The 27,329-nt window shown below is 37.9% G+C and overlaps 5 protein-coding genes and 2 long non-coding RNA genes across 22 annotated transcripts; 3 read left to right on the forward strand and 4 right to left on the reverse strand.

Annotated features, from left to right (window-relative positions):
* Nucleotides 1-508: 508 nt before the first annotated feature.
* LOC124328563 (ADP-ribosylation factor 4-like) lies at nucleotides 509-5,068 on the reverse strand. 5 transcript variants are annotated; one of them, XM_046787412.1, is made up of 9 exons: nucleotides 4,533-5,068; nucleotides 4,191-4,450; nucleotides 3,211-4,126; nucleotides 2,951-3,048; nucleotides 2,666-2,839; nucleotides 2,482-2,601; nucleotides 1,475-2,421; nucleotides 846-1,405; nucleotides 509-759 (listed from the first exon to the last, which is right to left on the reverse strand). In XM_046787412.1, the coding sequence occupies exons 1-3, from the start codon at nucleotides 4,597-4,599 to the stop codon at nucleotides 3,911-3,913; spliced, it is 543 nt and encodes a 180-aa protein (XP_046643368.1). In that variant the 5' UTR covers nucleotides 4,600-5,068; the 3' UTR covers nucleotides 509-759; nucleotides 846-1,405; nucleotides 1,475-2,421; nucleotides 2,482-2,601; nucleotides 2,666-2,839; nucleotides 2,951-3,048; nucleotides 3,211-3,910. The 5 variants fall into 5 exon arrangements, with proteins under 5 accessions (XP_046643368.1, XP_046643367.1, XP_046643364.1 ...); XM_046787411.1 differs by having other exon boundaries at nucleotides 4,191-4,453; nucleotides 4,533-5,067; XM_046787408.1 differs by lacking the exons at nucleotides 4,191-4,450; nucleotides 4,533-5,068 and having other exon boundaries at nucleotides 3,211-3,876.
* A 1,357-nt stretch (nucleotides 5,069-6,425) lies between these two features.
* On the reverse strand, nucleotides 6,426-9,454 carry LOC124328616. Of its 5 annotated transcripts, XR_006916370.1 has the most exons (8): nucleotides 9,366-9,449; nucleotides 9,004-9,100; nucleotides 8,606-8,816; nucleotides 8,186-8,430; nucleotides 7,844-8,070; nucleotides 7,325-7,439; nucleotides 7,208-7,264; nucleotides 6,426-6,859 (listed from the first exon to the last, which is right to left on the reverse strand). It is a non-coding gene; the product is annotated as an uncharacterized LOC124328616 (long non-coding RNA). The 5 variants fall into 5 exon arrangements; XR_006916369.1 differs by having other exon boundaries at nucleotides 6,426-7,264; XR_006916371.1 differs by lacking the exons at nucleotides 7,208-7,264; nucleotides 7,325-7,439 and having other exon boundaries at nucleotides 9,004-9,092; nucleotides 9,366-9,454.
* LOC124328554 (proclotting enzyme-like) lies at nucleotides 7,183-8,593 on the forward strand. Its single transcript, XM_046787395.1, has 7 exons — nucleotides 7,183-7,296; nucleotides 7,356-7,435; nucleotides 7,496-7,620; nucleotides 7,681-7,810; nucleotides 7,870-8,154; nucleotides 8,221-8,311; nucleotides 8,379-8,593. The coding sequence occupies exons 1-7, from the start codon at nucleotides 7,185-7,187 to the stop codon at nucleotides 8,459-8,461; spliced, it is 906 nt and encodes a 301-aa protein (XP_046643351.1). The 5' UTR covers nucleotides 7,183-7,184; the 3' UTR covers nucleotides 8,462-8,593.
* A 384-nt stretch (nucleotides 9,455-9,838) lies between the features above and the next one.
* LOC124329449 lies at nucleotides 9,839-12,248 on the reverse strand. The gene is made up of 5 exons (XM_046788509.1): nucleotides 12,008-12,248; nucleotides 11,444-11,454; nucleotides 11,138-11,354; nucleotides 10,809-11,046; nucleotides 9,839-10,721 (listed from the first exon to the last, which is right to left on the reverse strand). Exons 3-5 carry the CDS (start codon nucleotides 11,277-11,279, stop codon nucleotides 9,839-9,841), a joined length of 1,263 nt encoding a protein of 420 aa, XP_046644465.1. The 5' UTR covers nucleotides 11,280-11,354; nucleotides 11,444-11,454; nucleotides 12,008-12,248.
* A 1,233-nt stretch (nucleotides 12,249-13,481) lies between these two features.
* Nucleotides 13,482-17,934, forward strand: LOC124328495 (nucleolar transcription factor 1-like). 2 transcript variants are annotated; one of them, XM_046787279.1, is made up of 17 exons: nucleotides 13,482-13,599; nucleotides 14,048-14,163; nucleotides 14,247-14,309; nucleotides 14,527-14,655; nucleotides 14,714-14,823; nucleotides 14,893-14,949; nucleotides 15,033-15,128; nucleotides 15,184-15,291; nucleotides 15,354-15,475; nucleotides 15,555-15,698; nucleotides 15,802-15,892; nucleotides 15,974-16,071; nucleotides 16,131-16,308; nucleotides 16,381-16,515; nucleotides 16,585-17,189; nucleotides 17,252-17,423; nucleotides 17,485-17,934. In XM_046787279.1, exons 2-17 carry the CDS (start codon nucleotides 14,058-14,060, stop codon nucleotides 17,665-17,667), a joined length of 2,397 nt encoding a protein of 798 aa, XP_046643235.1. In that variant the 5' UTR covers nucleotides 13,482-13,599; nucleotides 14,048-14,057; the 3' UTR covers nucleotides 17,668-17,934. The 2 variants fall into 2 exon arrangements, with proteins under 2 accessions (XP_046643235.1, XP_046643236.1); XM_046787280.1 differs by having other exon boundaries at nucleotides 14,530-14,655.
* Nucleotides 17,935-18,315: 381 nt separating this feature from the next.
* Nucleotides 18,316-27,010, forward strand: LOC124328615. 7 transcript variants are annotated; one of them, XR_006916362.1, is made up of 15 exons: nucleotides 18,316-18,519; nucleotides 18,597-18,725; nucleotides 18,801-18,869; nucleotides 18,937-19,052; nucleotides 19,386-19,554; nucleotides 19,626-19,779; nucleotides 20,430-20,533; nucleotides 23,374-23,529; nucleotides 23,624-23,767; nucleotides 23,843-23,946; nucleotides 25,060-25,198; nucleotides 25,459-25,571; nucleotides 26,169-26,299; nucleotides 26,396-26,611; nucleotides 26,724-27,010. It is a non-coding gene; the product is annotated as an uncharacterized LOC124328615 (long non-coding RNA). The 7 variants fall into 7 exon arrangements; XR_006916363.1 differs by lacking the exon at nucleotides 19,626-19,779 and having other exon boundaries at nucleotides 19,371-19,554; XR_006916361.1 differs by lacking the exon at nucleotides 19,626-19,779.
* LOC124328559 lies at nucleotides 22,192-23,365 on the reverse strand. The gene is made up of 3 exons (XM_046787401.1): nucleotides 23,171-23,365; nucleotides 22,803-23,097; nucleotides 22,192-22,736 (listed from the first exon to the last, which is right to left on the reverse strand). Exons 1-3 carry the CDS (start codon nucleotides 23,276-23,278, stop codon nucleotides 22,249-22,251), a joined length of 891 nt encoding a protein of 296 aa, XP_046643357.1. The 5' UTR covers nucleotides 23,279-23,365; the 3' UTR covers nucleotides 22,192-22,248.
* Nucleotides 27,011-27,329: the final 319 nt, after the last annotated feature.

Consider the following 27,329-nt stretch of genomic DNA (forward strand, 5'->3'; position numbering starts at 1 on the left):
TTGTATCAATTAGTTTTTTTTTACAAGCCGAATATACGGCTAAAAGCGATGTAGTCGGACGGGGAGACTTTGGGTTTTCGTGATATTTCACGATTTTCAACCGTGATTATCTCGTGAACGGGAAAAGATAAAAATCCGGACTTAATTCCGTTGGAATCGCCTTGCGATTCTGAACAGATTAGACCTAGTCCGGATTTGTAAAGTTCTTTTCCGGATTACGATCCGAAAAGTACCCCCACCATTTCGGTCCGGTTGAGTGGGAGATCGCTTGTTAAAAAACTGATAAAACTTGACAAGAAATGAAGAACCGGAAGCAACTTCAATTTTATTTATTGAATAAAAAGGTCGCTAGATGGCTAATACAAACATGGGCTAATAAGAATATTTGCTATGCGTGCAGGACTTGATTATTACAAGAATATATATTAATAAATGCATGAAGATCAAAAGAATGATAATTTATACCCACTTCTTTAAAGTCTTCCCTTAGATACGTATCCAACAATAATACATTTTAGACAAGTTTTATTCACTAGACGCAACCTGACAGTGTTTACACTATTAGGTAATAATGGTCTAACGACACTCGTTTTCTATATGAGCCAACCACCAAATAAAACAAGAAATGCCGGGGTCTTATTTCTTCTTCCAGATTTGGACGTTTTGGAATAGCTGCCAATCAGCCGGCTGGTAAACTTTTGGCGCTTTTTGGCGGTAGAGTCCCCATTTCGGCCGGAAATTAGCTCCATTCCACCACATCTGTGTAAGTAAAACCAATGTTTAATCACGCTGACATATACGCAACACACGAATAATTATTTTAATTTCCTTTCCATTTTACGTACTTCGTGAGCGACTTTTCTTTCTTTGATGAGGTCCTTTCCTTTCTCGTCTTTCAGCATCACGCGGATGTATCCACCTTCACTCTTCTTCTTGAAAACCGCCTCGACAAACACTTGAATCCATTTGCCTTTGGCGGCTTGGAGGTCCAGCAATTCATACGCCTTGTCTCCATAACGGTTCAAGTAGTTCGGATGCAAATTGAATTTGTCTTTTTCCGATAAACTCAGAGTGGCCAAAGGAAATTTGGAGAGTGACCCACTGCCGCCAGTTTTAATTTGGAAAATGTGGTAAAAATCGTCGTAAGTGTTTTTCATTTTCGGGTCGAGTTTGAACCACCAAGCGAAAATGAAGCTCGTTCCTTTTTTACCATCTTCTTTGCCCTTCATTTCCATCCGCTGTCGGTCGCCCTTTCCCGTGTAATCGTTATCGCCGTCTCGGTAGATGGTGAAGTTGACGACGTTGCCCATCAGCGAATCTTTGACGCATTTGAGGTGAATCTTTTCCTTGTTGGTCGTGGGGAATTCCACCGCGTCTTTTTGGAGAGACGCGTCGATCATCTTCACTGTTTTATAAAAATTCGCCATGAGATATTATGAGATGATTCACTGTGATTAACGGTTAATTAATTTACCTGTTTGGTTGACGTTTTGATTGATGTTTGCCGGGCAGCTCTTCATTAGAAAGTCTTTGTTTTGCCTGGTGTAGCCATCAAAGTTGAATTGCAAGTCCCAGTTTTGGGATTGGCTAAAGGACAGGTGACTATTAATTGCTACCTGGAAGACCACGAAGAAAATAACGTTAGCAGCAGTCTTCATCACTATGTAGATCCGTCGCTCTGCAGCGGGAAGTGATTAATGTCGGATGCTGGAAAAAGGGAGAACTTTATAACACATTAGATTATTTGCGCACAGGTGGTTCGAGCGTGACAAGTGTTACTAACGAATAAAGTGAGTACTGAGTCAAAAAGCCATTACTTCTGGAGTGCCAATAAGCCATTGACACGTCTAACTTTCTAAAAGTATTGATCGCTTTTGTGATGACGTTGTCGCACTTGCGGAAATATCCGTGTAACTATTGAATCATGGACTTTTCGACCAACAGGTATAAAGGTTCCTATAGCTGAAAAATGTGAATGAAGAAATTGTTTCAGATTGGATTTTTTATTCCGTAGCAATGTCGGAGACAATACAGCTGGAATGTGTATAATTAAATTCCTGTAATTAATACGAATTCCGTAAACCCAAATTATAAATACCGAGAAAGAGCACGCACCAAGGTAATAAAAGGTATGCGGACGTTGTTAACCTTATTTCTACGGTTCTACCCAAAATAAAATTCCCGTTAACATTCGCCAGTTACGAGCACACAGTCCAGTGCATACTCGCATTATAATCCCGACATATCACGGGTGGGCTGTTGTAGATGCAACAAGTGATTTGGGTGGAACAACTGGATCGGCATCAGAAACGGCAGCGGATGCTTCGCTTCCGACCAAAGTTTTGACACTGGTGGCTGGTTGGACATCTTTACCGGCTAGATCAAAGGAGACGGGTTTTGGTACCCTGTTTCCTTTTGTACCTGACAGACCGAGGTAAAATAATTTCAAATAAGATAGAAATAAAATAGTTAATTTATTACCGAATGATCCGCTCGAAGGCTTAGGAATAACAGGAGGGAATTGTTTGGGTTTTTGGTGAATTGCCGGTTGCGACAAAGTTGCCAGCAGGTAATCAGTGATGAGAGTGCCCAGAAATGCATCTGATTGTGAATAAGTTTAAATGATTCAATTGTGCTTACACGGAATTTGATATTTTCTACGTACCGTCGGATCCAAACATTTCTCCGAATTCACTCGGACCCTCCTGCTGATACCCAGCGTATCTGTGATCAAATAGCGGTGGATAATTTGGATAAAACATGTCATCCACAGCAGGATATGCTGGCGGGTGATAATCCATGTAATCGGGCATCATTGGGCTGCTATAATAAGGCCATCCTACAATACACGAAATTAAATTACAAATGGATTTATTATTTAATTCTAGGCGGCAATAATTTGGAACTTCATTCAAGACCAACAGCTTAGGAAATGTTATTTTTATATTACCTCGTTGGGGATGTCCATGTATGTATGGGTTGTATGGGTTGTATTGATTGTATGGGTTGTACGGGTGGTAACTTCCTGCTGATTCTAATGGCTCCATCCTGGAGAAGAAGCGCAACAGTGAGTTCAAACGGGCAAATGATGTTCCATGATTTAACGGGGGAAGGTAAGGAGTGAATCCTGCCGGACCTTCGCCCAAGCAGATGGACAAAAAGGAGACGAAAAGACAACTGAAGAGTAAAACAGACATTTTCTAAATGTACCTCAATTTTCGACGGGTCCCCTTTTTTTATATACGAGACGGTTCGCCTAACTGGTTTAAAATCTACGACGCTCATCGGATCACGACTTGGAATACCTTTTGTCTTTTTCTTCTTACAATTAGAAAAATTGTTAAAACAAAACAGTGTATGAACATTAAATTGGTCTTAGAGAAGACATTCTTCTCCAATTAATTTCCTGCAAGACAAGTTTTCAAAATGTACTCGAAATTTTGAAGGTTAAATTTCCTTATTCCCTCTCGAACGAGTGAACTTTTTGAAATTAAATTTCTTCATTGTTCTCGTAGACGACAACGAACTTGGAAACGGTGACGAAACTCAATTAGAATGTCAACATCCTACGTGTTATTCCTAATAAGCGCGAATTCTTCTATTACGTGTTGCTTATAATTTGGATAGCCGAGGCCAATGAACGGAACTGGTTAATATAATGAGGGATTCAGAGAGCTTGTCGTGATAACTACAGAATTCCGGTAATAAAGAAAAAAAAAAACTTTTTAGACTGTCACTTTGTTGTCTACTTCTAATATAATTAAATAGTTATGAAAATGTTGAAAACTTTAATTTATTAATAAAATCCTTTTGGACTTTTATTAATTTCGCTTATCTGATAAAAAAATTTACTTTGATACGTAAAATGGTTCTAAATTCAAATTGTACAAAGATCGGTGCCTAGGTTGTTTCATTTTTTGGCTAACTCATCAGCCAGCCAGTCAAATCCTTCGCGCAATCCATAGCCTTGCGTGGCGGATGCGGCCTGAATGCGCCACCGCATCCCTGGTAGATTACGACTGAGGTCTAATTTGTCTTCCAACTCTGAAACGCTCATAGAGTGGGCCAGATCCTGTTTGTTAGCAATCACCAGGATTGCCACATCTTTTAAAGCGTCCTCTTGCAACTGCGAATAGAATCAAAGATAAAAATGAGCCCACAAATAATTCAAATTCCAAATGAAAACTTACCATCATTTTTAAGTCGTCCCAAATTTCTGTGATGACCTCTCTGTCCTCGCAATCGACAACAAACACGACGCCTTGCGAATCACGCAAATAGTGTCTCCAGAGTGGTCGAAACTTGTCACCGCCCCCAACATCCCAGACGACAAAGCGGATGTTGTTGTATTCGAGGCTTTCCACGTTGAAACCAATAGTCGGGATTGTGGTCACAACTTCCCCGAGCTTGAGATTGTAAAGGATTGTGGTCTTGCCAGCGTGCGGATGTCCTACTAAAATAGAAAAAAAGATTACAGTCTTGTACTTCTATACACAAAATTTTCCTTGACATGGTAAGTAAAAAAAACTAACCCATCACAATTTTCACTTGCTTCTTGCCGAGGAGTTGTCGAACAAAATTGGAGAAGTTAATCCCCATTGCAAGTGAATAACAATTCAGTTAACCTCTACTATTCCACTGAATCCTTTCTTTTTTCCTCACTGGTCAAAAGGTACAAAAATACCAAGCCGGAGCAGTTTGCGTTGACGCCACAACAACACAGATAAAGGTATAACGTTATAATACAACGCCGTAATATCAATCTACTATACGGAGAGCAAAGGTTTGGTTTTATCGCAGTGTCGAGATTCTTATCGATATTGCAGTATAGCACTTGAAAGCTCAATTTCACATCCTAAAAGTCGCCGGCAGTTTTCTGCTATCCAATTAAATTGAAATGTTTAATCGTTTCTACAATAGGTTCTTTTTAGCACTTTTAGAGTTTGCTTAACACGGGTCTTGGCAAAAAATTTGAATTATCTGTAGATGTTCTCTCGCACTGCTTACTAGACACACCACGAAACTGTCCCCAAGGATAGCGACGATATGAAATTAGACTGAAATATTTTCTTTCTGGCCTTTTCGCCTTTTCAACCCACACAAACCACATCTTATCATTAGTGCTGCTGTCTAGTATATCTTTTGATAGAGTATCCGATTGATAAAGTAAAAACCGTTGCGTTACCGAGTATTATCCTGGGAGGCAGCAAAAATGTCGATCCAAGAGAATTGTCCGGAATTGTTTAAGATGATCAGCTCTCCCACTCCTGAAAACATATTATTTAAAAACAATTACGAAAAGGAAAGGTAAGAAATATACGTAACAATGCCACTCACCCATTTCACTGCCAATATCAAAATAGTAATAGGCTATTATGAGTGACAGCAACTCAACTGTGGAGGTAAAAAGAAATGATCATTAGTTTGAGAAACAAGCAAAACAATCTTATGAGTCTTAAAAGGCAGATTAGGTAATTATAGATTGTTTTGTAGTGACAGCGTCAGTTTTGCAGGGATTTTGAACATTACGTCTAATATATCCAGTTAGGAACAAAACTGAGAGTCGTTGTTATTAATTTTTCCCAGAACGTTCTAGGGGATTTACGCTTCGCTGTGTCGTTTGGCCTTAATACTAGACAGATGCACAAGTTGCATTCGTGTTTCGATTAGATCAGTTCGTCGAAAACAGGGGAGCAATATTGAATAGAACTAGAACGCCAGACATGTTGGGTGGAACATGGAAAACATTTTAGTTTATCGAATATGCTGGGATTGCAGGACGAACTACAGACACTCAGATGGGAATAATAGATAGGCCTATTAGTCCATGTAAAAGTGTTAAGCGTTAATTAGTTCACGTTTTGTTCAGGATTTGCTGTCGTCAGCAACCTGCGCAGCTGTGTAGCTCTTTCAAAAGATTTCCACGTAGAAACTCGTAGTCGAATTGAACAACTCATAACGAATCCATCAGTCGATCCTTCAATATGAAATTCGCCGCTGTCCTCTTCTTGACTGCCGTTTGCTTGGCCGCTGTCGTGGTAAGTTGAATTTTATTTTGACAGTTCTTAAGGTGGATCGTATACCGTAGATTTCAAATTTGTTGATTTTTTCTCTTCGAATATGTTTGATCCGTTGAAAATTCATTCCGTGTAAAATAGATGGGCCAGACAACAAAGCAAAGCACCCAGAGGCCAACTTATCGCACTTCACTTAGGCCAAATGGGTCGACGTTGAAGCCAACGGACAAGACGTCACCGAAGCCAACGGACAGGACACCGAAGCCGACAGACAAGACGTCCCCAAGGCCAACAAACAGGACACCGAAGCCAACGCACAAGACGACGCCAAAGACAAGCAAAGGCACAACTGCGAAACCATTAAGTCGTTTCTGTAGCCTTACTGGATGGTGCTAAGGCATTGAAAAGTTGAGCATCAACTTTGTCTTTTAATCCTTTAAATTTACTTGGCGATGTGGAAACACCAAATCGACCTGAAACAACATTTACATTTTTTTAATAATCACAAACAGATTTTTTGCACCTTTTTAAATTTAAACAAGTATCAATACAAGTTCAATAAAATCAATTATAATGGACTGTTGACGTATTTTGCTCTCCTCATTTAAACAGAAAAGCCAATTGAAGCCTTTACTAGTCTGCAATACGTTTGGAAGAACACTAATGTAATTTTACTTAACCATGTCGTCATCCTGCGCCTGGAAAGGCAAATTACATCCGTAGTCTTCGGTGCTGTCAATAAGGCGATCAGTAAGTATCATAGGTCCTTCGGCGTCCTTCACTCAGTCATCGGCAACCTTGAAAGGTTTTACGATTTCCTTACATCACCCACTCCGGACATCCTAAACATAAACGACAATTCAGCACACATTAAAAACAAACAAAATCACAAAAAGAGCAAAGTTCAAGGTACAAAATTTCTCTGTACATTTCAAGGACCTTAAAACAAAATTAATATGAAAGGAAATGACGGCGGGATTCCGCTTGGCTGAATGCCGTCACAGCCGCGTGGAAACACCTTCACACGACAGAACAAGCCAGTTTGCTAGAGATAGTATCTCAGTAGGTCTTTACAAGTTGTGCTGCGCAGCTAAACTCAAAAGAACTAGGCTATTAATTAAGTTGGCTAATTCATTTCTGTTTGTTTGTCGTAGTGATATTTTAAGTATGGCACGAGTTTTTCACCTAACAGTTATTGTTTTAACGGAAATCCTGCTACTCTTCTCCGGCTCAGCCAACGGTCGCTCCTATCAAACGGATGATTTAATCACCATTAAAGGTAAGAAGAATTAATCTTATGGAATTACGTTTCATAATTCTCTTGAGATCTGCAACCAGATGAAATTAAACAAAGTGAGAAACGGACAGCGAGAATGGTTGGTGGGGAGGAAACAGCACCGAACCAGTACCCCTTCATGGTAACTAATCGATTTAAAAAAAAAAAAAAAAGAAACATTATTTTCTAATTAATTCATCAGGTGGCACTGATGAAACGCAACGATGGATTATCTGACGAATACTTTTTGTACTGCGGAGCATCTTTGATTACTTCGACACAAATCCTGACAGCGGCTCATTGCGTTAACGACCTCGCCTCAGACAAGTATTGAATCAAGTCCCTTAAATTATTTCAATTGATTTTATGGTTTCAATCTCGGAACAGAATTTTAGGCCCCGATCGTTTCTTAGTGTTACTAGGCATGCACTTCATGAACGAGTCGATGAACGACGCTCGGGTGACGAAGAGAGTTCGGGGCGTGACAGTTCACGAGGAATTTGATTCAATCACTCACGTGAGTATAACAATAAGTAAAGAGGAGTTATACCTATGTTGACTGAATTTTAATTTCAGTACAACGACATAGCCATCCTGACGTTGGAGTCGCCCGTCGTTTTCACTTCGGCTATTTCACCCGTCTGTTTACCTCCGGCGGGATCCAGCGAACTGTATCTGAACCAGATGGCCACTGCCAAGGGATGGGGACGGACGCTCGAAAAAGGGAAAAATTCCGATTTCCTTCGTCACGCCAACATTCGCATCATTTCCAACTCTCTATGCAGAAAAAGTTACATGGATGACGATAAAATTGCTGATCATATGCTCTGTACTTGGTTATCAGGCAGAGATGCCTGTCAAGTAAGTTAAATAATAATTGACGACATATTACCTTTACTTTTAAATTCGGTTTCTTCTTTTCAACAGAACGATAGCGGTGGCCCCTTGGTCATCGAGGCGAACGATCATCATCAGAAATGTCCTTGGATTCAGGTTGGAATCGTCAGCTTCGGTCGAGGTGTGTCATAATTTTGATTGATTATGTGAGTTCTACCGCATCAATTATGTACTTTTTTGTACAATAGGATGTGCTAGGAGATACCCAGGGGTGTACACGAGAATGACATCGTTCCTACCCTGGATCAAGAATCACATGAAATATGAGTGAGAAGTTATTGCAAGAGAAGCTTCCGGCTGTCTGATAACTCCCGGTGAACAAGGAATTAAAAAAGCAATAAAATAATAAACTTATAATGCTTGTACCAATAATCAAAGACATCTTATGGTGAAAAAAATAGAAACATTTTCTAACCATTAAGCCTAGGAAATACGGCCCGGCATTACCAAGTGTCCCATCCGCAGAAAAGTTGGAAAAGCAACTTCAGGTGGGATGAGAGAAAGGGTGTCATCGTGAAATCGTGAATACACCCACACTCAAATGGGTGTACACAAGGACAGAGGGGATTAGACAATGGAGAAAAAGAGGTAAACCACATGGCCTGGATTTTCGGGATGCTGTTTAACTAAATTTGAAAATAATAACCGTAATGAACATATTATAGAAATCACAATTTAAAATAGAGGAAAAGTTAGCAACGGGACAGTAGGTTAAAATTTCTCAACACATTTCACACTTTGCACATACACCCATACAAATTGTTCAATTATATAACAGACGAAATAAGGAAAAGAACCACAAAAATTGAATACCATAATGATGAAGTAGTAGAGACTGCCGAGCTGATGAATGGTCGAACACAAGCAAAACCTGCATTCATTGTTGTTCATGATGATGGCTACTTCAGGACTCAAATTTAAAAAAAAAAAAAAAAAAGGACAACATCAAACTTGCATTGCAAAGAAAGCAATAGAAAATGAAGGCCATGCTTTCGCCATGCTTTCAGAGGGCTGACATGAGAAGAGTGCTAGCGGGTGCTAGTCACGAACCAACACAAGATTCGACCCAAGGTTACTCTTCTTAAGCCCCCATGACATAATAATAAGCCTCCATAAATTATGGAATATGATTATGGACCAATGGACCATAATCAAACTTCTTAATTTTAATTTACCTGCTAAAGAGCAGCACGTAGATGACATGAACACGACGATAAGTTTCCAGTTTCGTATTTTTCTGTATAACAATTACGTCTGTTAACGCCGTTGCCATTTCTACTTTTTGTTACCTGCCGGATTTCAATTTACGTCAAACGCGAAGGTAGTGATTAGTGAAAGCTGTTTTTTTTTCTTTATTTCTATGTTTTTCCAACATTTAATTTGGAAGTAAAAACTGGATAAAGAATACGAAAGTGCAAACGTATAAAAGGACAAGAAATTTGATAAAAGCGGATGCAAATTCGAACATTTTATTTCGATTTCCTTGTAACTTCACAATTCCAATTTTTATTTGCGATTAGGGAGTTCCAATCAGCATAGTTTCTATCCACAATATTTTTACAACGATAGATATCGATGACTTCTAGCGGGTTGCAGCCACTTCTCAATAACGCATCGATGCCCCGTTTCGTCACCGAATCACACTTGTCTAGCTCAAACTTGAATCGTTGTTGAATCGGTGCTGACATTTGACGGTTTCCAGTAAGATCTCATCTGTAAGCACATCGCAACAAGAAATTCCAATGTGTTCCAGTGAAGGGGAGGACAACAGAAAAAGCAAAATATCAACTGGTACATCGAGAATACAAAATAATTGCTTTAGTTCCTTGAAAACAGGAGGCTTCTTTTCAGATTGGAAGAGGTGTCGTTCGTTCTCAAGCGAGCCCGTAACGTCCCTGATGCACAAGAAATTTAAATTTGGACAAAAGTCGATAATGGCAGAAATACGAATTAAATCGAAACACTCCAACGCAAGAGTCTCCAATGATCTTCCAAATACCTTGAGGAGTGGAGCAACTCCACCATCAAAAGTAATTTCAGTGTCATTTGGTACCCAAATGTTAGATTTGAAGATTTTCAGTTTGTGAAGCACCTTCAGAGACATTAAACACAAAAGGTCACTGTCCTTAAGTCCTTTCGTTACATGAATTAAAACATGATTTACTGAATGGCATAAGGAGAGTGCAAAACAAAGGCTATTACTTATGTATGGCTTATCAGGAGAGGTGGACAGAGTAGATATTGAGAACTTATTATTATTATATAATCCGGGTGGCTTAGAGTCTATCGTTGATGAGGACAACTCTACCAAGGCTTCCAAAATATCAAAACTTTCAAGGATGTTCAAGGACTGTAAATGTGTGAGCGCCACTTGAATTCCTTGCTGAGTAACAGCAGTGTAACAAATGCATAATTTTTTAATGGTCTCGCATAGTCCTGATTTTCCGTTTCCCATCCCCGGATAATCAACGTTACACAGCCATTGAATTCCTGTGTTTGTCACGTTACAGCAATGAGTTAAATTCAACGATCTGTTTTTAAAAGTAATAATTAATAAATGACGATTTATTCTAAAAAAAGAAAAATAATAATGTAATTAAGTAAGATTCTAAAAATACCGTAATTTGGAACAATGAATCCCAATGCTTTGTAAACACTTGTCTCCCACTTCCGTGTTTTCAATGTTCAATATTAACAAATTTCCAAGCTTGGGAAATAATTGCAAGTAACCGTCATAGTAAACAGGAAAAGATAAATGTTGAAGCTTTTCTGTGATGAGCCGAACAAGGACATTTGCATCTGAAATTTGCCTGATACTAGTGAAAGACCGAATGATTTCCTCCAAAAGAACAACGGCTAAATACATTTAGTAAAACATAAACAAATTAATTAATTTTAGATGAAAACGAGATAAAGAAAATTATTGGTGATTCCGTGGTAAACTTACGCAATTCGTGAATCAAAGCGTTCGCATCGACATTCGGCTTGACTTCTCGTGGGTAACCTGCATACTTGTTTTTATCAACAGATTTTCTAATGCAATCTGCGCTAAGTTTAACGAGAGATCCGATTTCATGCACTCTAGGCATTGCAACGTTTAGAATGGGGTACGTTGTCAAGGGGATAGCTTAAAGAATCCATCAGCTCAAAGGATTCCTCCAGACTGGATAAAAGAACAGAAACAGCCAGTTATATATAGATTAATAGGGACCCAAAATAGAGAGAGACATAAAACGATAAAACCCACAATGGAGAATTAGAAGAAAAGAGCTTATCATGGGTCATTCAGATAAGAGGGGGGGGGGATAAACCTAAAAGCCTAAAAGTTAATTCATCTAAAGGTGTAGTTGATCTGTCTTTAGTGTTAATACTCAAAAGCAGTACTGCAGCAATTAATAGTGGTTAAGTTGGACTCTGGTCTGGTGATCTTGTACAGCATTTTTTATTTAATAGTAAACTGATGTTTAGTATAAAAGTCTTATACTAAAATGTTGCCAAAATAGTTTAGAAGCCATATACTAAACAAAATGTATGTTTCATGAACGGTGGGCAATAATTTTATAGCCAGCTTCCAACAGCTGGCTACCTAACACAGTAACTTGCAATATATAATATTCAGCTCCCCCAGTTACAAAATTTCTGAAATTTTGACATTATTATTGGAGTCATCCGTCCACCAGCACGAGGATGACTCTGACATTATTAGGGCAAGTTAAAATAAAAAGTGCAAAGTTAAAACCCGCCCTTCGCACTTGAGATTAAGCTTCAATAAACTCCATTAACAAATAAAACAAAACAAAACACTGAAAAACTTACTGAATGTGTGAATGAGCAAATGAAGTGGGTGCTATCTGATGAAAATCGTTCTAATCGTTAGGTATTTTTATTTCGTCGTCTGCTTTGTTTTTAGTTTTTACAAATTTGTGGCTGCCGTTTATTTCTATATCATTTTAATATTTAATTTTTCTTGCGAAACGTAATAATGCATGCACAAGTAAACCCTTTCAAAACATTTTAATCCATAGTTGCCAATCCCTAAAATTCTTCCCCGCATTAGAAATATGTTATTTAGTACCACTTTTCCCTCATCTTTTGCGCGAAAAAAATTTCCGCGCATATTAGTGCCCGCGCAACGCGCACGATCTGTCATAAATGGTGAATTCTGAGTGATGACTTGAGTGATGACATGGTGTATGACGTGTATGTGCCCTACCCCCTATACCCTCACTGTCAACGTAATCCTGTACTTTGCGATTTCAATTTAATCAGTTTCAGAATCGCGACCACTACTCATCTCTGTATTGGTTTTACGGTGAGTGTCTGACTGTTGTGTTGATGTAAATTGTAGATGCTTGATATCTTAGTTTATCATTGCTAAGCGAGCCTAGTTTTTCCTAGTTTATTTTTGCGAGGCTAACCTTTATGCTTTAGCTTTACTTCGCCTACATGTCGTCAAATTAAAGAATTTTAAAAATGTCCTGCTATCGTTGAACTGAAGTTGCATTGATATCACTTACTGATTTGATATTTCTACATCTTCGTATATTTTCAGATTGATATTTGAAAGGCTACCAAAGATGGCTGAACACAATGACCAACAAGGATCTAATCCTCAAGCAATCAAATCCCCCCCATCTGGGGCATCGGATGCCAAAGTTGAAATAGAATTGTCTGAACTAATGCTTTGGAAATCAGAGTTGGATGTTCTGAAGAAACAGCTTTTTGATTTAATTCAAAGGGTAAGATTTGAATAATAAATGACCAAAAGTTTATTAAGTTATGTTAATTTGCACAGGTGAACTTCTTGACAGACAGCATTTCTCGTGAAATTTCTCGCCCCGTTTGGAATACTCCCCAACACCAATAACATTTGTTGAAATTGATTAATAATTTATTTCAGTCAATGATTCTAATTCTACTGTTCTAATTGCAAAATTAAAATTTAAAGCAGAACAATTTTCAGTTTCTTGCATCTTATTTCTTTAGTTATAGTTTATACAGGATTTAATTGAACTACTTGTATTGTTTGGTGTTTTCTTGTGATGATGATGGGTTCTAGAAAACTTAAGTCAATCTTTGATAGGTGGCCATTTTATCTCGTAATTTTGACATTTAAAAAACTATGCTTACATCAAAGTGAGCTAGCTAGTTTAGTATTACGAGCTTTTTGTTTCGACTCAAACCATCATCCAGATAGTTAAAATGTGATCGGTGTTACCATATGTAAATTTTGTTAATGGACGCGTACATAACATACAGTATGGCCGCTAGGTGGCAGTAAAGTCATACCTGTTTCAAGCGTGCAAAAAAGAGGAGCGAGTTCTAGGGGAGATAGCGTTCCTTTCAGGCTTTCAATTTCTACATTCACAGTTAACGTCTGACGCGTTTAGTTTGTCTCTTCAATTTTTGGTAAGTTTAACGTTATTATTATTTTCTGTGGACAGTTTCTGTTGTTGAAATTTATACAATCAACGTGTAGACTAAAATGCAAGTCTTGTAGATAAAAAAAATCTTTGCTATCTGGTCGAAAAACGTAGCCATGGGACTTGCCGATAGCTCCGGCAAAAAACGGTTGCCCGAAACATGGCGGTTACCCGGGCCCATCTTGTCGGCCTCGTATGAGAGTCTCTCGCCAATGACCGCGCATGTTTTAACATTCGCAGTAATTTTCTTATGGTTTTGTAGTACCGATAGGGACTTTAAAGTTAAGTTTAGCCCTTTAGTTTTTCATTGAAATTATGCAAATGCTTTTGATTTATAAAAAAATTGCTTTATCGATCCACTTGCCTCATTAAAAACGGTCACCCTGTTATCCAAGTCTAAGTGTTGGCTCAACAATTTTTGTTTTACATTTCAGATCTGTTATTATGTCTGACGAAAGAAAACCAAAAAAGTCAAGAACCAAAAATCTTGAAGATAAGGTTGTAGCATCGAGTTCATCAACCCCATCTGCAATGGAGCGAAATAATGAAGGTCAGTGACATTGTTAATTATTATCAGTTTTACAACTAGATTTGTTTTTGTTGTTAATACTTGCTATTTTGTCATTTTCTTAGTTTCTGAAAAGCCCGAAGTACCTTCCAGTCCAATACCAGATGAACATTCAAATTCACCTCTTGGTACTATTTCAATAATTTTATTATTTAACGTAAGCCCAATACAGTTGTAGTAACAAGTGAACCACCATCACCCGTTTACAATTATATTAGTAATAATCAGTTAGATGTTTTGCCTACGTAATAATTTCTAAATTATTTTTATCCCACTAAGTATAGAAATTGTATGTGTATTTACTATAAACATGTTATGTAATCTTTTTTTGTTATTTTTTTACAGTAGAGCCCGAAGACGAAGAAAGAGAAGATGAGGAGGAGGAAGAGAAAGAACATGGTGACGAAGAAATAGATGACAAAGTGGAAGAAGACGAAGAGGATGAGGACGAAGAAAAAAATGGGACCCCTTTACGTAATAAAACTGAACACGCTGTTGTGTTGATCAACGTGTAATTATTCTCTAATTATAGCATGGCCTAAGAGTGACGACTTCGAGCTTTTCAAGCGTATCCGAAAAGCATGCCCGAAGGAAGATGCCATGAAGTACGACTCGCGTGTGAACCACTTAAATTGGGATTTCGTAAGTTATTTTAGTAATTCCAAGTTTGTATTCCAATGAGCTTACCTGACAAATGTCCTCTAATTTCAGATTAAATTTCAAGATTATTCTGCTGAACAATGTAAAGATCGATGGTTACATGTTCAAGTAAGTAAACGATGTTCTAAAATTCATGTCCGAAAGACGTAACTTTTATAAATCATTAAGTAACCAATCAATTTCTTCGATAGACTCATTTGAGGCATTATCGGATCCTTGCCGAAGTTTTAGATGATGCTGCATCGTGGGTAGATAGACCGTGGTACAACTTTAACAAAGGCGGAAAGGTAATTTTAACTCAGTTTATTTATCTAAACATTGCCTCAAAATTTTTTTCTCTAGAATAACCAGAAGCATCCTGATCAGCCTAAAAAACCACTAACTTCCTACATGTTGTTCTACATGGAACAGAAAGATGCTGTTTTGGAGGAACAACCAGGGCTTGGAATGGTATGAAAAATAGGTAGTAAAACCTCGTGATATTTTATTGACATAATTTGTTTTATCACTAGACGGAGTTGAGCAAGATTATTGCCAAAATGTATAATGAACTAAGCGATCGGAAGAAAATGAAGTATTCAGAACTGGCGGAAAAAGAGAAAGAAGCGTACCAAGAGAAGATGAAGAAGTTTATGTATGTTTCTAATATCAACCAAAATTATTTCTAATCCATAAATGTAAAAAAAAATATATTTTGCCTTATTTTGTTATAGGGATGCTCACCCAGACTATATACTACCAAAATCAAAACAAACTTCTAAGGCAGTTCCTCCTAAACCCCCTACACCATTCAAACTATTTAGTGATGAAAAGATGCCAAAATTTGTGGGTGAAGGAATGTCATTGACTGAAGCCAGGTTTGACATTTTATGCACTATACAAATTAACTTTAGTGTGGCATGATTTTCAACAAATCTTCATTCAAATTACATTTGGTTGTGTATTATTCTTTCATTTCAGAGAGAAATGTAGAGATGCCTACAAGGAGTTGAAGGATAAACAAAAACTAAAGTGGATTTATCGAGCTCTGGAACAAGAACCCGAGTTTAATGTAAGTTCTTATTTTCTGCAACATCCTCTGGATTTACCAGATCACAATTACAGCATCAGGATTGAGCATTATTTTCTGTAGGAGGAGATGGAAAAATTTAAAACGCAGCACCCAGATGTTGATGTCCCAGCAAAGAAATTGAGTCTGTTGACCAAAGATGAATTACAGATCAAACACAAGTAATTATTTACCATTAAACAAATATTGTACAATGACTAAAATAGATTTCATGTTCAAGGAATGAGGGCAAACCAGTTAAACCACCAAACTCTGGATATAGTCTATTTTCCAAAAAACTTCTCTCGGGCAATTCTTTGAAGCAGTTTGGGACTAAAGAAAGGATGACTGAAATATCAAGACTCTGGAAGGAATTAAGTGATGAAGAAAAGACTAAATACAATGACAAAGCTACACAAGTAACATTTATTAAAACAATGTTAATCGGAGAAAAGTTATAATTGTTTTCTCTCTTGATAACCTTTTTCCAGATGAATTACGCTTACAAAATGAAGTATGCCTCTTATCTTGAAACTCTGACTCCTGAACAGCGAAATGCAGAACTGTTAAGTTCTGTAGGGAAAAATCTGAAACGAATGGCTGCCAAAAAGGCTGAAGATGGACAGGTAATATAGTTTCTGCTCAAATTAAATTAATTAGCCTTAAACCATATTAAATATAATTTTTTTTTTCAGCCGGTGGGTAAGAAACCAAAAATTGGTACAGCTGTTGATGTTGGTTCTTCGTCAGAAGTAGAGAGTGAGGATGTAGATAGTGATGAGAAGGATTTAGAAATCCCCCCCAAGACCACTATTCGAAAGCCAAATTCTTCACTTCAAATGTTTTGCAATTCCAATATGGATAAGTACTCCTCTAAACATCCCAAGCTGACCAAACAAGAACTCGCAAGATTAATGGCTAAAGAATTTGCCAAGCTTAGCAAAGAAAAAAAGAAGATCTATGGAAATATGGCTCAAGAGTCTAAAAATGAAATGTCTGCAACAAGTAAAAAGTCAGCGTCCAGTAGGTTGAAATCAAAAATTTCAAAGGCATCCGAGACCTCAAAGAAAACTGTCAAGCCTACTTCCGCAACTTCAAAATCCCCAGAGCGTTCAAGTGATTCGCCGTCCAAAAGATCCGCGGCAAATGCTGATTCTAAATCTGCGAAACCATCTTTGAATGCCAATGCGAAGTCATCAACAGAGAAAGTGGCTTCAAAAACACTGAAATCCCCTATTTTGGCGGCTAATCAATCGTTGTTCAAAGGAGAGAAGATGACTGAACCACTTAAACCACCAGCGTAATTAAAACTTCTGTTGTACTGTAGAGTGACGGCACCATTGAATTATTTTTCATTACTAGGAGTGGTGCTGCTTATTACGTTATGACGCATCATTCCCAATTGGGCGATCTTACTCCTGCTGAAATTGATGCTCTTTGGGGAAAGGTGTCTGAGAAACAGAAGAAGAAGTGCATTGAAGAACACAAAAAGAAGCATCAAGACTATGTTTGTGAATTTGAAAAATTCATCAGGGTAAATTCAAGTGTCCACTTTTTTATATGTTGATTTTTAACTAATCGAATTTTGTATTTAGACATTGAATCCAGCCGAACTTAGATCTTATCGCACAATCATGAAGAATCGTGCTCAGGATCAGACGGATGAAAATAAAGAAAGTTCTGACGAAGAATCTGAATCGACTAGTTCAAATGAAGATCAAACAAGTGGCGGCTGCTCTGACAACGATGATCCCCAAATATCCTCGGACGACGACTAAACCGGCTGAAAATGTACCACTGAAAGTGTTTTATTGAAGTGTAAAATGTTTCACCAGCTACAAACTTCGTGAAGTGCCTATCAATTCTAAGTTAGTGGTCGTCAAATTGGTGTTGAACATCCATTCATTCATAATCTAGAAATGGGTAACTAGGAAATTCTTTGAAGGTTTTATGTGCTTAATGTTTTAAAAAAAAAGGGGATCGACTAGTATATGTTGAATGTATTTAGTCGCTCTCAGTTTCAATAAAATTATTCCGTTCTAAAATTAACTTTTCCTCAATCCGATTCGTCCATCAATGGCGATTCTAAGTGGGAAGAATATCGCTACTGTGCCCAATACAATACTACAAGTCTACAATAGCATTCGACGGTCTCTGTCCGAAATTCGTCCTTGCTCTCACACTTGTTAGCCGCGTACGAACACTCAATTCCATTCCTCCTCCCAGCCGAGAGATTACTCATTTTGATCGGTGTTACCATATGTAAATTTTGTTAATTGGTAATCACATAATTCAATGTATGTATTTGTTTTGTATCACCGTATCACGGCTTCAAGATGAGGAAGGGGGAAGGGTTAGGAATAATAATCATGATGGCCGCCGCCTCAAGGGGAAAACCTTCTCTCCCCTACCTCTCTCAGCTCAGTCTGGTACAGGAAGGTGGTACAGGAAGTCTGGTACAGTGGATTTCAATTACTGGCTTACTGCCGTTTTATTTATTGTTCAATATTTCAACTTTTCATCTATTAAGTCTTAAGTGTTAGCTAAAACACAGTGTCGCAGATTTTGCTAAGGAAAGCTCTAGTGTTGTGATGGGTATGCGATGGAATACTGACTCATCTGTTGGATAAGTGGGTTTCCTACCTGTTTTTGCTGTATTTTTATTAAATTTTTAGCATTGTAAAGTTCGTGTTATCCCTTCCTCTAGCTGTGAGGCGAAAGATTTATGAAACATGCATTTGCAGCAATGAACAATTTGCACGCTACCCATAACATTAAGTCATTAATCACGTGAAAAGGATGGATGGCCCTTGACTCAATATGGTGACAGCTTCAGGTTCTTTTTTGGTTTTGCTTTTATTAGCCTTATTTGTTTTGCCATATAATGTACACCAATCTCTCCTTAAAACAGGTTTTCTATCCTTTAGTCTAAATGAAAATGAGTTGAAATAATACCTCAAAGTTGTGTTAGAGCCAAAAGGTAATTTATTTTTAATTAATTCAACTGTCAGGACACAATTGAGTTTTTACTTCCATTGCTTTCATAGAATCTCAAACACTTTTTACAACCAATTAGCTGGTGACTGATGTTTAGGGCAACAAAACTGAAGGAAGACTGTTAATCAGGATAAGTTGGTAACTAGAAGTAACGAATCCACAAAAGGTTAGATGAACAGGAAGAAGTGTAATCTGAAAAATTGTAACATAGTATTGATATTGTTTGTATTATTTAATTGTTTGAAAATGAGATTCTTTATGACGTCCGGGGAAAACAGTTCAGATGACCCGATGCAGTTAAGAATTTCTGAAAAGATTTAGGAACAAAATAATTATCATTTTTCAGACTTAGATGGGTTAGGATATCTTTTTCTTCCCCCCTGAAATTGTTCCGTCAATTATGGTCAGAGTATTCCCAAGCCACTTTTGTCGCCAATATTTCTATCCAAACGAAACTTGAGACTAATTTTTGTTTGTTTTTCAGTTACTCGGTTTTCAGAATGGATCTGGCGTACTAAACGGAACCCCATGCAGTTCGGGTTGAAATCACAGTCAGAAGATGCACTGATGAATCTACAGTCACTCAGCTGTACCAATAACAATTTCTCATTTGTCACGTTCATGGGACAATCACGTCATCAACTAGCACACCGGTCGATTCTGATGAGGTGAGAAGCTGGAGATTTTCCGTTTCCTTCCTTTTACATTTAACTTTAAGTCTGTCTGGATACGTTGCAAGTTTCCGTGTGTGTTCCTCGAGCCCCAATGGAAGGGAACGAACAAGAGAAAAGAAAGAAATGAAAAACAGATTGTAGTTCCATCCATCCGGTAACTGAGTACAGGCGACACAGACCAATGTCAGAACAAAGGCCAAAACTACCTGTGGAAATGACGTAAGAACAGCGTATCTTTTACTAAAACTCTGTAAAATTAATAAGTGAAACACATTTTTAATTGAATCAAACTTACCAAAACTTTCATGTTGAGTCTCTTTCGTCTCGTGCTATCGAAAAGAACTCTGCGTTTCAACTAACGAAAGTCCTGGGAACACAGTCTTTATAGATGCCTGCTCATCATCTGAATGCGGAGGCATTTTACCGTTACATGACCAGCAGAACTAGCTCTTTGTGTCTTGTTTGGTTGCGGCATCGAAAGTGTACTTGCCCTTGCCTTTGGCGTTCGCCAATTTTTGCAACAGACGTCAGACATCGTAAACAATCATTAAAATAAGGCTCTGTTTTCTTTAACAATAATCGCTTGAAGCTGAACCTCTTCCACCTTGAAAAAATAAAGCTCATTTGGCTTTTCCGGCCCCCTCGCAGGTCTGAACGGGACTTCGGCCCCTTGCAAAATTGCACGCAACGTAGCCTATTATTCTTTTCGCATCACTTTGAAAGTTGCGATTATGTTTTGAGTCATGGTTTATGCGGAAGCCTCATCATCACTTTGTGGCACGTTCAAATTGCGGGATCTCATTCTAGTTGGTGTTTAGAATCTTTTGATTTGTATTTAATTGCTTTTTCTTTCTTTTTTTATTTACTAGCTCCATGTTTTGGGTGGATTGACAGAGGAAGCAAACATTCCATGCGGATGGAAAGTACAATTCTGCATCGCCAACGCTCGATTAGACACAGGGCTCTTTTCAAGGTTAGATTTGCTGTTTTTGTTATTTCCCTCATTTATTATTTGACGCTCTTGGGACAAGGTTTATTTTTTTTTGGCCCAAAAATTTGAAGCTTGACAGATGTACAATTTCAGGCAGTTTTGACGTAATGATAGAATTTAATCTTATCAACGTCGCCAGAACATATCTGATGGGATTATTCGCTTACTGCCTTGTTACGCATACTTTAAAAATGATGTGTGTTGCTACAATTCAAGCAATTGATAAAGAATATGAGGTAGCGTCTTTTAATTAAAACAAATAATTCCTCTGGTATTTTTTACGATATTCTTAGAAGCCCGGCAGTAGTTTTCCCTTTCGCCTTGTTCTCACGACGATAGGAAATAATTTTCTTTTTAATCATTTCATGCGTGTTGTCGCCCAGGGTGTCTTTTTACAAACCATTCTGTTGACTGTACGTATCAAAAATTCAACATGAATTAAATGTGTCACACGTTATTTGACAAAAGAATAAGTTGCCTAGTCTAACGATTGTACTTCCGGGGTTTTATCGAAACCAGCAACATGGTTGCAGCACCTTATCAGTTAAAACTTTTTTGTTTATTTTTTATCCTGTTAAACGCATTAGGCGGATGCGACGAACCCAACCTTTTAATGATATTGCAATTTCCCTTTAATTTGTCACATCAACCCAAATCGAAAATTTGACTGATAGCAAATTTTCTTCTTTCAGCTTAAAACCAGCAAATTGAGTGACGCCGCGTTTAATCCACCCAGTTCCATATAGTTTGATTGCTTGATTGAATATTTTACGTTTGTACTTTGGCCTGTCTTTACGGCTAAAAGTGGTTTCATTTATTAAGTCATATTGGGATGGATTTTTTTGCCAGATGTTTACTAATTGTTCGGCTTTGTGTTTTTTTGTATGAGTAATTCGCCGAATTTTATATTGATCAAAGGCGTTTACTTCTCTTTTCATTGAATACGTTTTTTTTTTTTTTAATATTCATGTTTCTTTTCAAAGGGGAACGATGACGAAAGTAGACACTGTTGTTTTTACATCGCCATTTTGCAGTGTGTATGAGAATGGCATTCTACACTGCACTAATAGAGTTGGGAAATTGATTTTAAAGAGTTCAAACATTTGCATCTGAGTTATGCGATATCCTGTTAATAGAAAACATCGATTGGGATCTGTGTATTCCTTCTTTTGTTTATTCAGTTGCTGACCAAATCGACAGGTGCGTGTTGGATTTTGATATGCGTTGCTAGTTTCCACAGCCAATAGAATTTCCCAAATAGAAGTGTGGTCAGATTATGGGAATATGTAAAAACCAGTTGAAATCCTGCCGAAAGTTTTAATTCTTAACGATTCTGTTTTAACTCATTCGGTTGAGGTCTCACCAAATTATTCAATTTTTCACCAATGTATTAACTTAATTAGTCTCTAGAGTTCCCTCAGTGGCCAAATTAGCGATGTCAAACCTCTTATTGGGCTCGTTCTCTACCTTTTTTCAGATCCCAAATTATCTCGTCACTTGATTCATTCAATTAACTCAATCCGCGTGCATTGAAAAAATCATGAATTGTCTCTGCAATATAAGATCTCAGTTATTCTTAGATTTTTAGACTTGAGTTTTTAACTCATCGTCATACTTAATGCATTACATGATCCCAATCGTTTTATGTTTCTTTCTCAAATTGTATTGCAGTTTACATTGATTGTGTTTTGTCTCTGTCACACTTTGACAGATTGGGAAATTTCCTCTTGCAGCAACAACCCAGTGAAGGTAGTGACGTAACTGCCAGTCAGAAGCGCGCCAGATGACGAGCCGAACATCTGTAACCAGATTTGATTTCCCGCTTGCAGATTGAGAGTTGATTGAAGAGTGAACGTTTCGTATTGATCACCAATTTGCAAATTGTTGGTCATTTCATCAGCGTGACCTCGGCCGATGCTGTTCCCGTTCAGAAACAGTCCTACGTTGATGTTGACCTGGGAAGTAGATGGTGAAAAGTAGGCCCATCCGACAAAGGAGAAGAAATAGGTTCCCGCTCGCGGAGCTGTGAATTTTCCCGTCTGTGCATTCATAGCCCCTCCCACATTCAGAAGTTCGACATCGCACGGAATGGGAACATCTTGTTGGCGAAAGTTTTGAAATCTCTGCACCGTGAAGTATGTGGGTGATGATTTCACATCATCAAATCCTATCCACGTCTGGAAACCTTTTGAGTAGTCAACAGAAATTTAAAATAACTATGAAAAATATATAGAAGAGGTAAGATTCTTACCGGGATCGCTTGGTGTTTTGCAAAAGTCACAGAAAACGGTTTCCATAAATTTAGCGCCGACGATGGAATAGATTCCGTTGAAAGTGTGACCCAAATTTTTCAAATCCGCACAGGATCGCGGAATTCTTGATGTCCCTTGCCTAAGGGTAGCATTGATAATTCCGGCTGACTTGTAGTCCATTTCAATCGACTTGTCTCTCTGCATGGAATTAATAACCGACTCCTGTTGTTGAACTCTAATCTTCAGCTCTTCCAATTGGGTGGCTTGCTCTTTAAACATTTCTTGCATTTTAACCTAATGGGTGAAGGCTGAAGTTAACAGCACTACAAAATATCAGTTGAAAAGAGAAAAAAATGATGCCACTTACGTAGTTTTCACTTAGAAGTTCCAGCTGTTTCTCTTCAGTTTGTCCAGCATGAGCGTGCGTTACCAAAAGAATTATCATTGCGTACAACCTTGCACTAAGCAGATCCATGTCTAAAGCTAAAGATTTATCTGTCTTATCCTAATGACTGTGCTTAATAGAATGATCGACTTTCTGTGTGACCTTTTCGTTAACGACGTGTTTAGTTTTATACAGGCTGGAACCCGCACAGTTTCATACCGATCGACAATGCCCACGGTGCGTATTTCCACAGGTGGTCGGCACGTGAAGTAAAAATATGAAACTCGACGAGGTTTATCGCGCGAAGGACACCCATTTGTCAACGCGAATCGCACCTACAGGTTCAACGACATTATTATTATATTTTTGAGTTTGCCTTTGTGTTTCAGCAGTTGTTGCCTCTTATAATTTTCGACTTTTCCGACCCCCTCGCAGGTCTGAATACAGGACTTCGACCCTTTGCAAAATTGCACGCAACAGAGCCTATTCTTTTCGCATCACTTCGAAAGTTGCAATTATGTTTTGAATCACGTTTTATGCGGAAGCTTCAACATCACTTTATGACACGTTCAAGAGGCGGTATCTTATGTTCTAGTCGGTGTTTAGAATCTTTTGATTTGTATTTAATTGCTTTTTTTATTTTTTATTCTCTAGCTTCATGTTTTGGATGGAGTGACAGAGGAAGCAAACATTCCGTGCGGATGGAAAGTACAATTCTACATCGCCAACGCTCGATTAGACACTGGGCCCTTTTCAATGTTAGATTTGCTGTTTGTATTATTTCCCTCTTTTGTTATTTGACGCTCTTGAGACAAGGTTTATTTGTGGCTCAAATTTTCAAGTTTTACCAATGTACAATGTCAGGCAATTTTGACGAAATGATTAATGAGAATTTAATCTTAAACCAGAACATATCTAATGGGATTATTCGCTTACTACCTTGTTACGCATATTTAACAATTGCTGTCTATTGATGTACAAGAAATTGATAACGACTAGTAACAAAACCCCAATTTAGCAGATGAAATATTGAACACTGAAATATTGACAGGTTTAATGCATTTGATACAAGTTTGGGGGAAGGGGGGAAGAAAAAAACATTATCAGGTAATTACTCTTTTTACCATTTATTTTACCATTTATTTTACCATCGAATTTCAACGCCACTCGCATCTGAGCTAATGATGCAACCCATTAACAAGATTTGGAGTGCAGGGTTTTCTTTCCCGTTCGGAGCATCAATATTTTTTTATCAACTTCCCCTGTTGTGAGAATTGAGCTTTCCCCGGTGGCATATGGTGGTTATCAATGCCACTGCTCAGTGATCTTACCGGATCTTACAAACGAATGCACATTACATGTTTGACATATGCATACGTTCTGTCACTGTCCGAGTCCGAGTGTGGTCAAACAAAATCTATTAAAATTTGAAGCAGAAATACCAGAGTAACTAGTTTGTTCGACATTAAAGAGAGACTTCGCCCGTTTTCGTTGTGGCTAATCATGCAGAATTAGCATTTTGGTGCGTGTGTGGTTTTCCTGCGTACATTTACATTTCTCGTCGATATACATAAGCTGTCCATAGATCAAGAGTTCGCTCTTTTATTGCGTCTCTTTTGCCATTCGTTTCAATTATCTGTCTCTTCTCTATTTTTTTTCCTTTTCATGAACTGCGCTTCACTTTCTCAAACCTAAAAAGGAAAGATAAAAACTCTTTCGACGTTCTATGGGTGTTCAACTGCTCGTTGTCAATTCCCCCTCTTTCGTTATCCAGCACTCCTGTGGTTGAGGCCTCAAATTCTTGTTAATTTATACAATTATTCCAATTGATTTACCAAAAATTTATTTATTTTAAAAAAATTATTTTTTAGATCTACCTTGTTCATTTTCATGCAACCCTGCCCATTCCTCCTCAATTTCATTGCAAATTATTCAAAATGGTGGCCGTCTGGCATGTTCATTGTTGAATTGATATTTCCTGTGATGGTGATTACAATTCTCAGCTTTTTGGTAAATGGTAATTTGTATTATGTGTCATGGTTATTAGCACAATTAGTATAAGAGTAGCTGTCTATCGGGTTATTGCATTTTTCCATAAGATAATAAAAGCCTCTAATGTAAAGCAGATTTCTTCATGAGAGATGTTATTGGTCTTGATTCTTAAATAATGTTGGCTGAGATAAACCTTAAATGGTTTTACTTTTTTAATTAACAGATAACAAAACATTCAGCTAATATTTCTTCTTGCATTGTTGACAAAATGTTTTCAGACAACTGCAGCTGAAGTTTTTGTGTGCCCAAGTGCTGTTGGCAATAGAGATGAAATGTTCCAGTCCAATAATGCAAGCTGTGTCTTTCATAACCAGGAATTTCTGTTTGCAAGGTAGTTATTTTTACCAATGTTTATTTTTATAACTGCAAAATATAAGATGGTATGTGATATAATTAGTTAAGAAACCTTTCTGAAAGGTATTTCAGCAGTTATCGTTGGCATTTGGTGGATTCTTTTTATTTTTGTTCCCATGTCTAAAGATAAATCCTAGCTCACTCCCCACTAAGAAGAATAGACTTGTGGCTCTTTCCCTGTCACGAAAGTGGACAATGAGATGATCTTATTAGAGGAATTAAAACTTGTGTTAATTACCTACATTTCTGAAGTAAACTGAAAAATGGTTGGGATGTGATTCGCATCTGCATTGAACGCTTCGGAAAACCGAATCCCTTTTTCATTCACTTGTTAGTCTAAAATCCCATATTAATATTTTTTTGGGAATGTAATGATGAACTAACTAATTTTCGCTTTGTCATCTTTAGTTTTGTTCTTTTAAACATATCAAGGGCTCAACAAAACTTAATTTATTTTACTTAACCAGCTGGGTAGTTTTTTAAGCGGCCCTGAACGTCCATGACCCGTGTTTAGTATGACAAGTAAATTAAAAAATTTGGCTAAAAATTTAAAATCATATCCTCCATACTCTAGGTTGACGCGAGTGTCTTCGTGAGGGGGACAAAATTCCGCCATTTGTTTCTGAGACACCGAGTGAAAATGTATTCCAAATGCATTGCGGATTTACGGCGTCGTTCTACATTTTCAATCAAGAAATTTAACAGGTAATTCTAGTTTGTATGTCGTTAAATTTACTGAATATGAAATTAAAGTAATTTTGTTGATCAATTTCCCTTTAATAATGTAATACATTTTATTAGTTTATGTTTAGAGATCCCTTTACATATGGAGGAATTTAAGAACACGCAAAATCTGAACTTCATTGCTGTCTTTCGCGTTAATGGTTTTGTTGCAGCCAGCTGGTGAAAGGTTTGATTCAGTTTAACTGTACTTGCTGCATCAGTCTTTAGTGGTGGTGTTATCCTGAAGTGCGAAAGCGTAACCCAACTACAACTGCACGAAGACTTCTTGAAATGGTAATTAGATTGATATTCTTGACTTGCCAATGCCATGCCATTGCCAAGATATCTTTTACATATGAAATTATATTTCTTCATTAACATTATTTTTGCTTTTTTTTTCTCTGAGGACTCTGTGGCAAGGTGTTTTTCAACTGTATGATGCTGTTCAATATGCAGTGGTTTTGCAGCCATTTCCAGTTCAAGCTGTTTCATGCTGCCTGTGGTGCTGGCATATCCTGTAATGTGTTGTTTGTCAAAGTCTTTCAGTCTTTGTGTGTAATGCCTGTGTCGATGTCTCTGTGACGTACCGAGATGATTGGACATAACTGAAGAAGTTTATGATTTAGATGTAGACAAGTGCATATCTGGGCTCCCTTCTTTTCTGCGGTCCCGTTTCCCTAACTAACCAACGCCCGCCGGTGGTCACTCACCCGCTGTGAAACAAGGAGGAGGGGAGGGCTCTGGTCGAACGGGGACTTGGAAGGCGCATGATCCGATGAAAACTTTTGGAGGGTCATGAATCTAACCCGGAAGCCTAGTATGACTACATCTCCACAGTAAAACTTGCCTCGTACTTCCCCCTTCTTCTCGGTCCAGATACTTATCTCTGGGGGCCGTAGACATGTCCTATAACTGCATGTGAGAGTTGAACAAAGCAAGGAATCCATTACCCAATGAAACAAATAGCTATGGTTTATTTTTTGCGGTAATTTCCGTCGGTCAAGTTACAAAG

This window comes from Daphnia pulicaria, chromosome 3, assembly GCF_021234035.1.
Source record: "Daphnia pulicaria isolate SC F1-1A chromosome 3, SC_F0-13Bv2, whole genome shotgun sequence".
Classification (NCBI taxonomy): Eukaryota; Metazoa; Arthropoda; class Branchiopoda; order Diplostraca; family Daphniidae; genus Daphnia; species Daphnia pulicaria.

What these genes read in the sequence shown, in the direction of transcription:
- LOC124328563 (XM_046787408.1), bottom strand. Translation starts at nt 1,658, where the DNA reads ATGAAGACTGCTGCTAACGTTATTTTCTTCGTGGTCTTCCAGGTAGCA. An exon ending in TCAAAACGTCAACCAAACAG is followed by an intron (nt 1,406 to 1,474) that starts GTAAATTAATTA and finishes TTTATAAAACAG; the next exon opens with TGAAGATGATCGACGCGTCT. An exon ending in AAAGAAAAGTCGCTCACGAA is followed by an intron (nt 760 to 845) that starts GTACGTAAAATG and finishes TTACTTACACAG; the next exon opens with ATGTGGTGGAATGGAGCTAA.
- LOC124328554 (XM_046787395.1), top strand. Translation starts at nt 7,185, where the DNA reads ATGGCACGAGTTTTTCACCTAACAGTTATTGTTTTAACGGAAATCCTG. An exon ending in TGATTTAATCACCATTAAAG is followed by an intron (nt 7,297 to 7,355) that starts GTAAGAAGAATT and finishes ATCTGCAACCAG; the next exon opens with ATGAAATTAAACAAAGTGAG. An exon ending in CAGGCAGAGATGCCTGTCAA is followed by an intron (nt 8,155 to 8,220) that starts GTAAGTTAAATA and finishes TCTTTTCAACAG; the next exon opens with AACGATAGCGGTGGCCCCTT.
- LOC124329449 (XM_046788509.1), bottom strand. Translation starts at nt 11,279, where the DNA reads ATGCCTAGAGTGCATGAAATCGGATCTCTCGTTAAACTTAGCGCAGAT. An exon ending in CGCTTTGATTCACGAATTGC is followed by an intron (nt 11,047 to 11,137) that starts GTAAGTTTACCA and finishes AAATGTATTTAG; the next exon opens with CCGTTGTTCTTTTGGAGGAA. An exon ending in ATTCATTGTTCCAAATTACG is followed by an intron (nt 10,722 to 10,808) that starts GTATTTTTAGAA and finishes TTTTAAAAACAG; the next exon opens with ATCGTTGAATTTAACTCATT.
- LOC124328495 (XM_046787279.1), top strand. Translation starts at nt 14,058, where the DNA reads ATGTCTGACGAAAGAAAACCAAAAAAGTCAAGAACCAAAAATCTTGAA. An exon ending in GAGAAGATGAAGAAGTTTAT is followed by an intron (nt 15,476 to 15,554) that starts GTATGTTTCTAA and finishes ATTTTGTTATAG; the next exon opens with GGATGCTCACCCAGACTATA. An exon ending in GAACCACTTAAACCACCAGC is followed by an intron (nt 17,190 to 17,251) that starts GTAATTAAAACT and finishes TTTCATTACTAG; the next exon opens with GAGTGGTGCTGCTTATTACG.
- LOC124328559 (XM_046787401.1), bottom strand. Translation starts at nt 23,278, where the DNA reads ATGGATCTGCTTAGTGCAAGGTTGTACGCAATGATAATTCTTTTGGTA. An exon ending in AACTTCTAAGTGAAAACTAC is followed by an intron (nt 23,098 to 23,170) that starts GTAAGTGGCATC and finishes TTCACCCATTAG; the next exon opens with GTTAAAATGCAAGAAATGTT. An exon ending in CAAAACACCAAGCGATCCCG is followed by an intron (nt 22,737 to 22,802) that starts GTAAGAATCTTA and finishes ACTACTCAAAAG; the next exon opens with GTTTCCAGACGTGGATAGGA.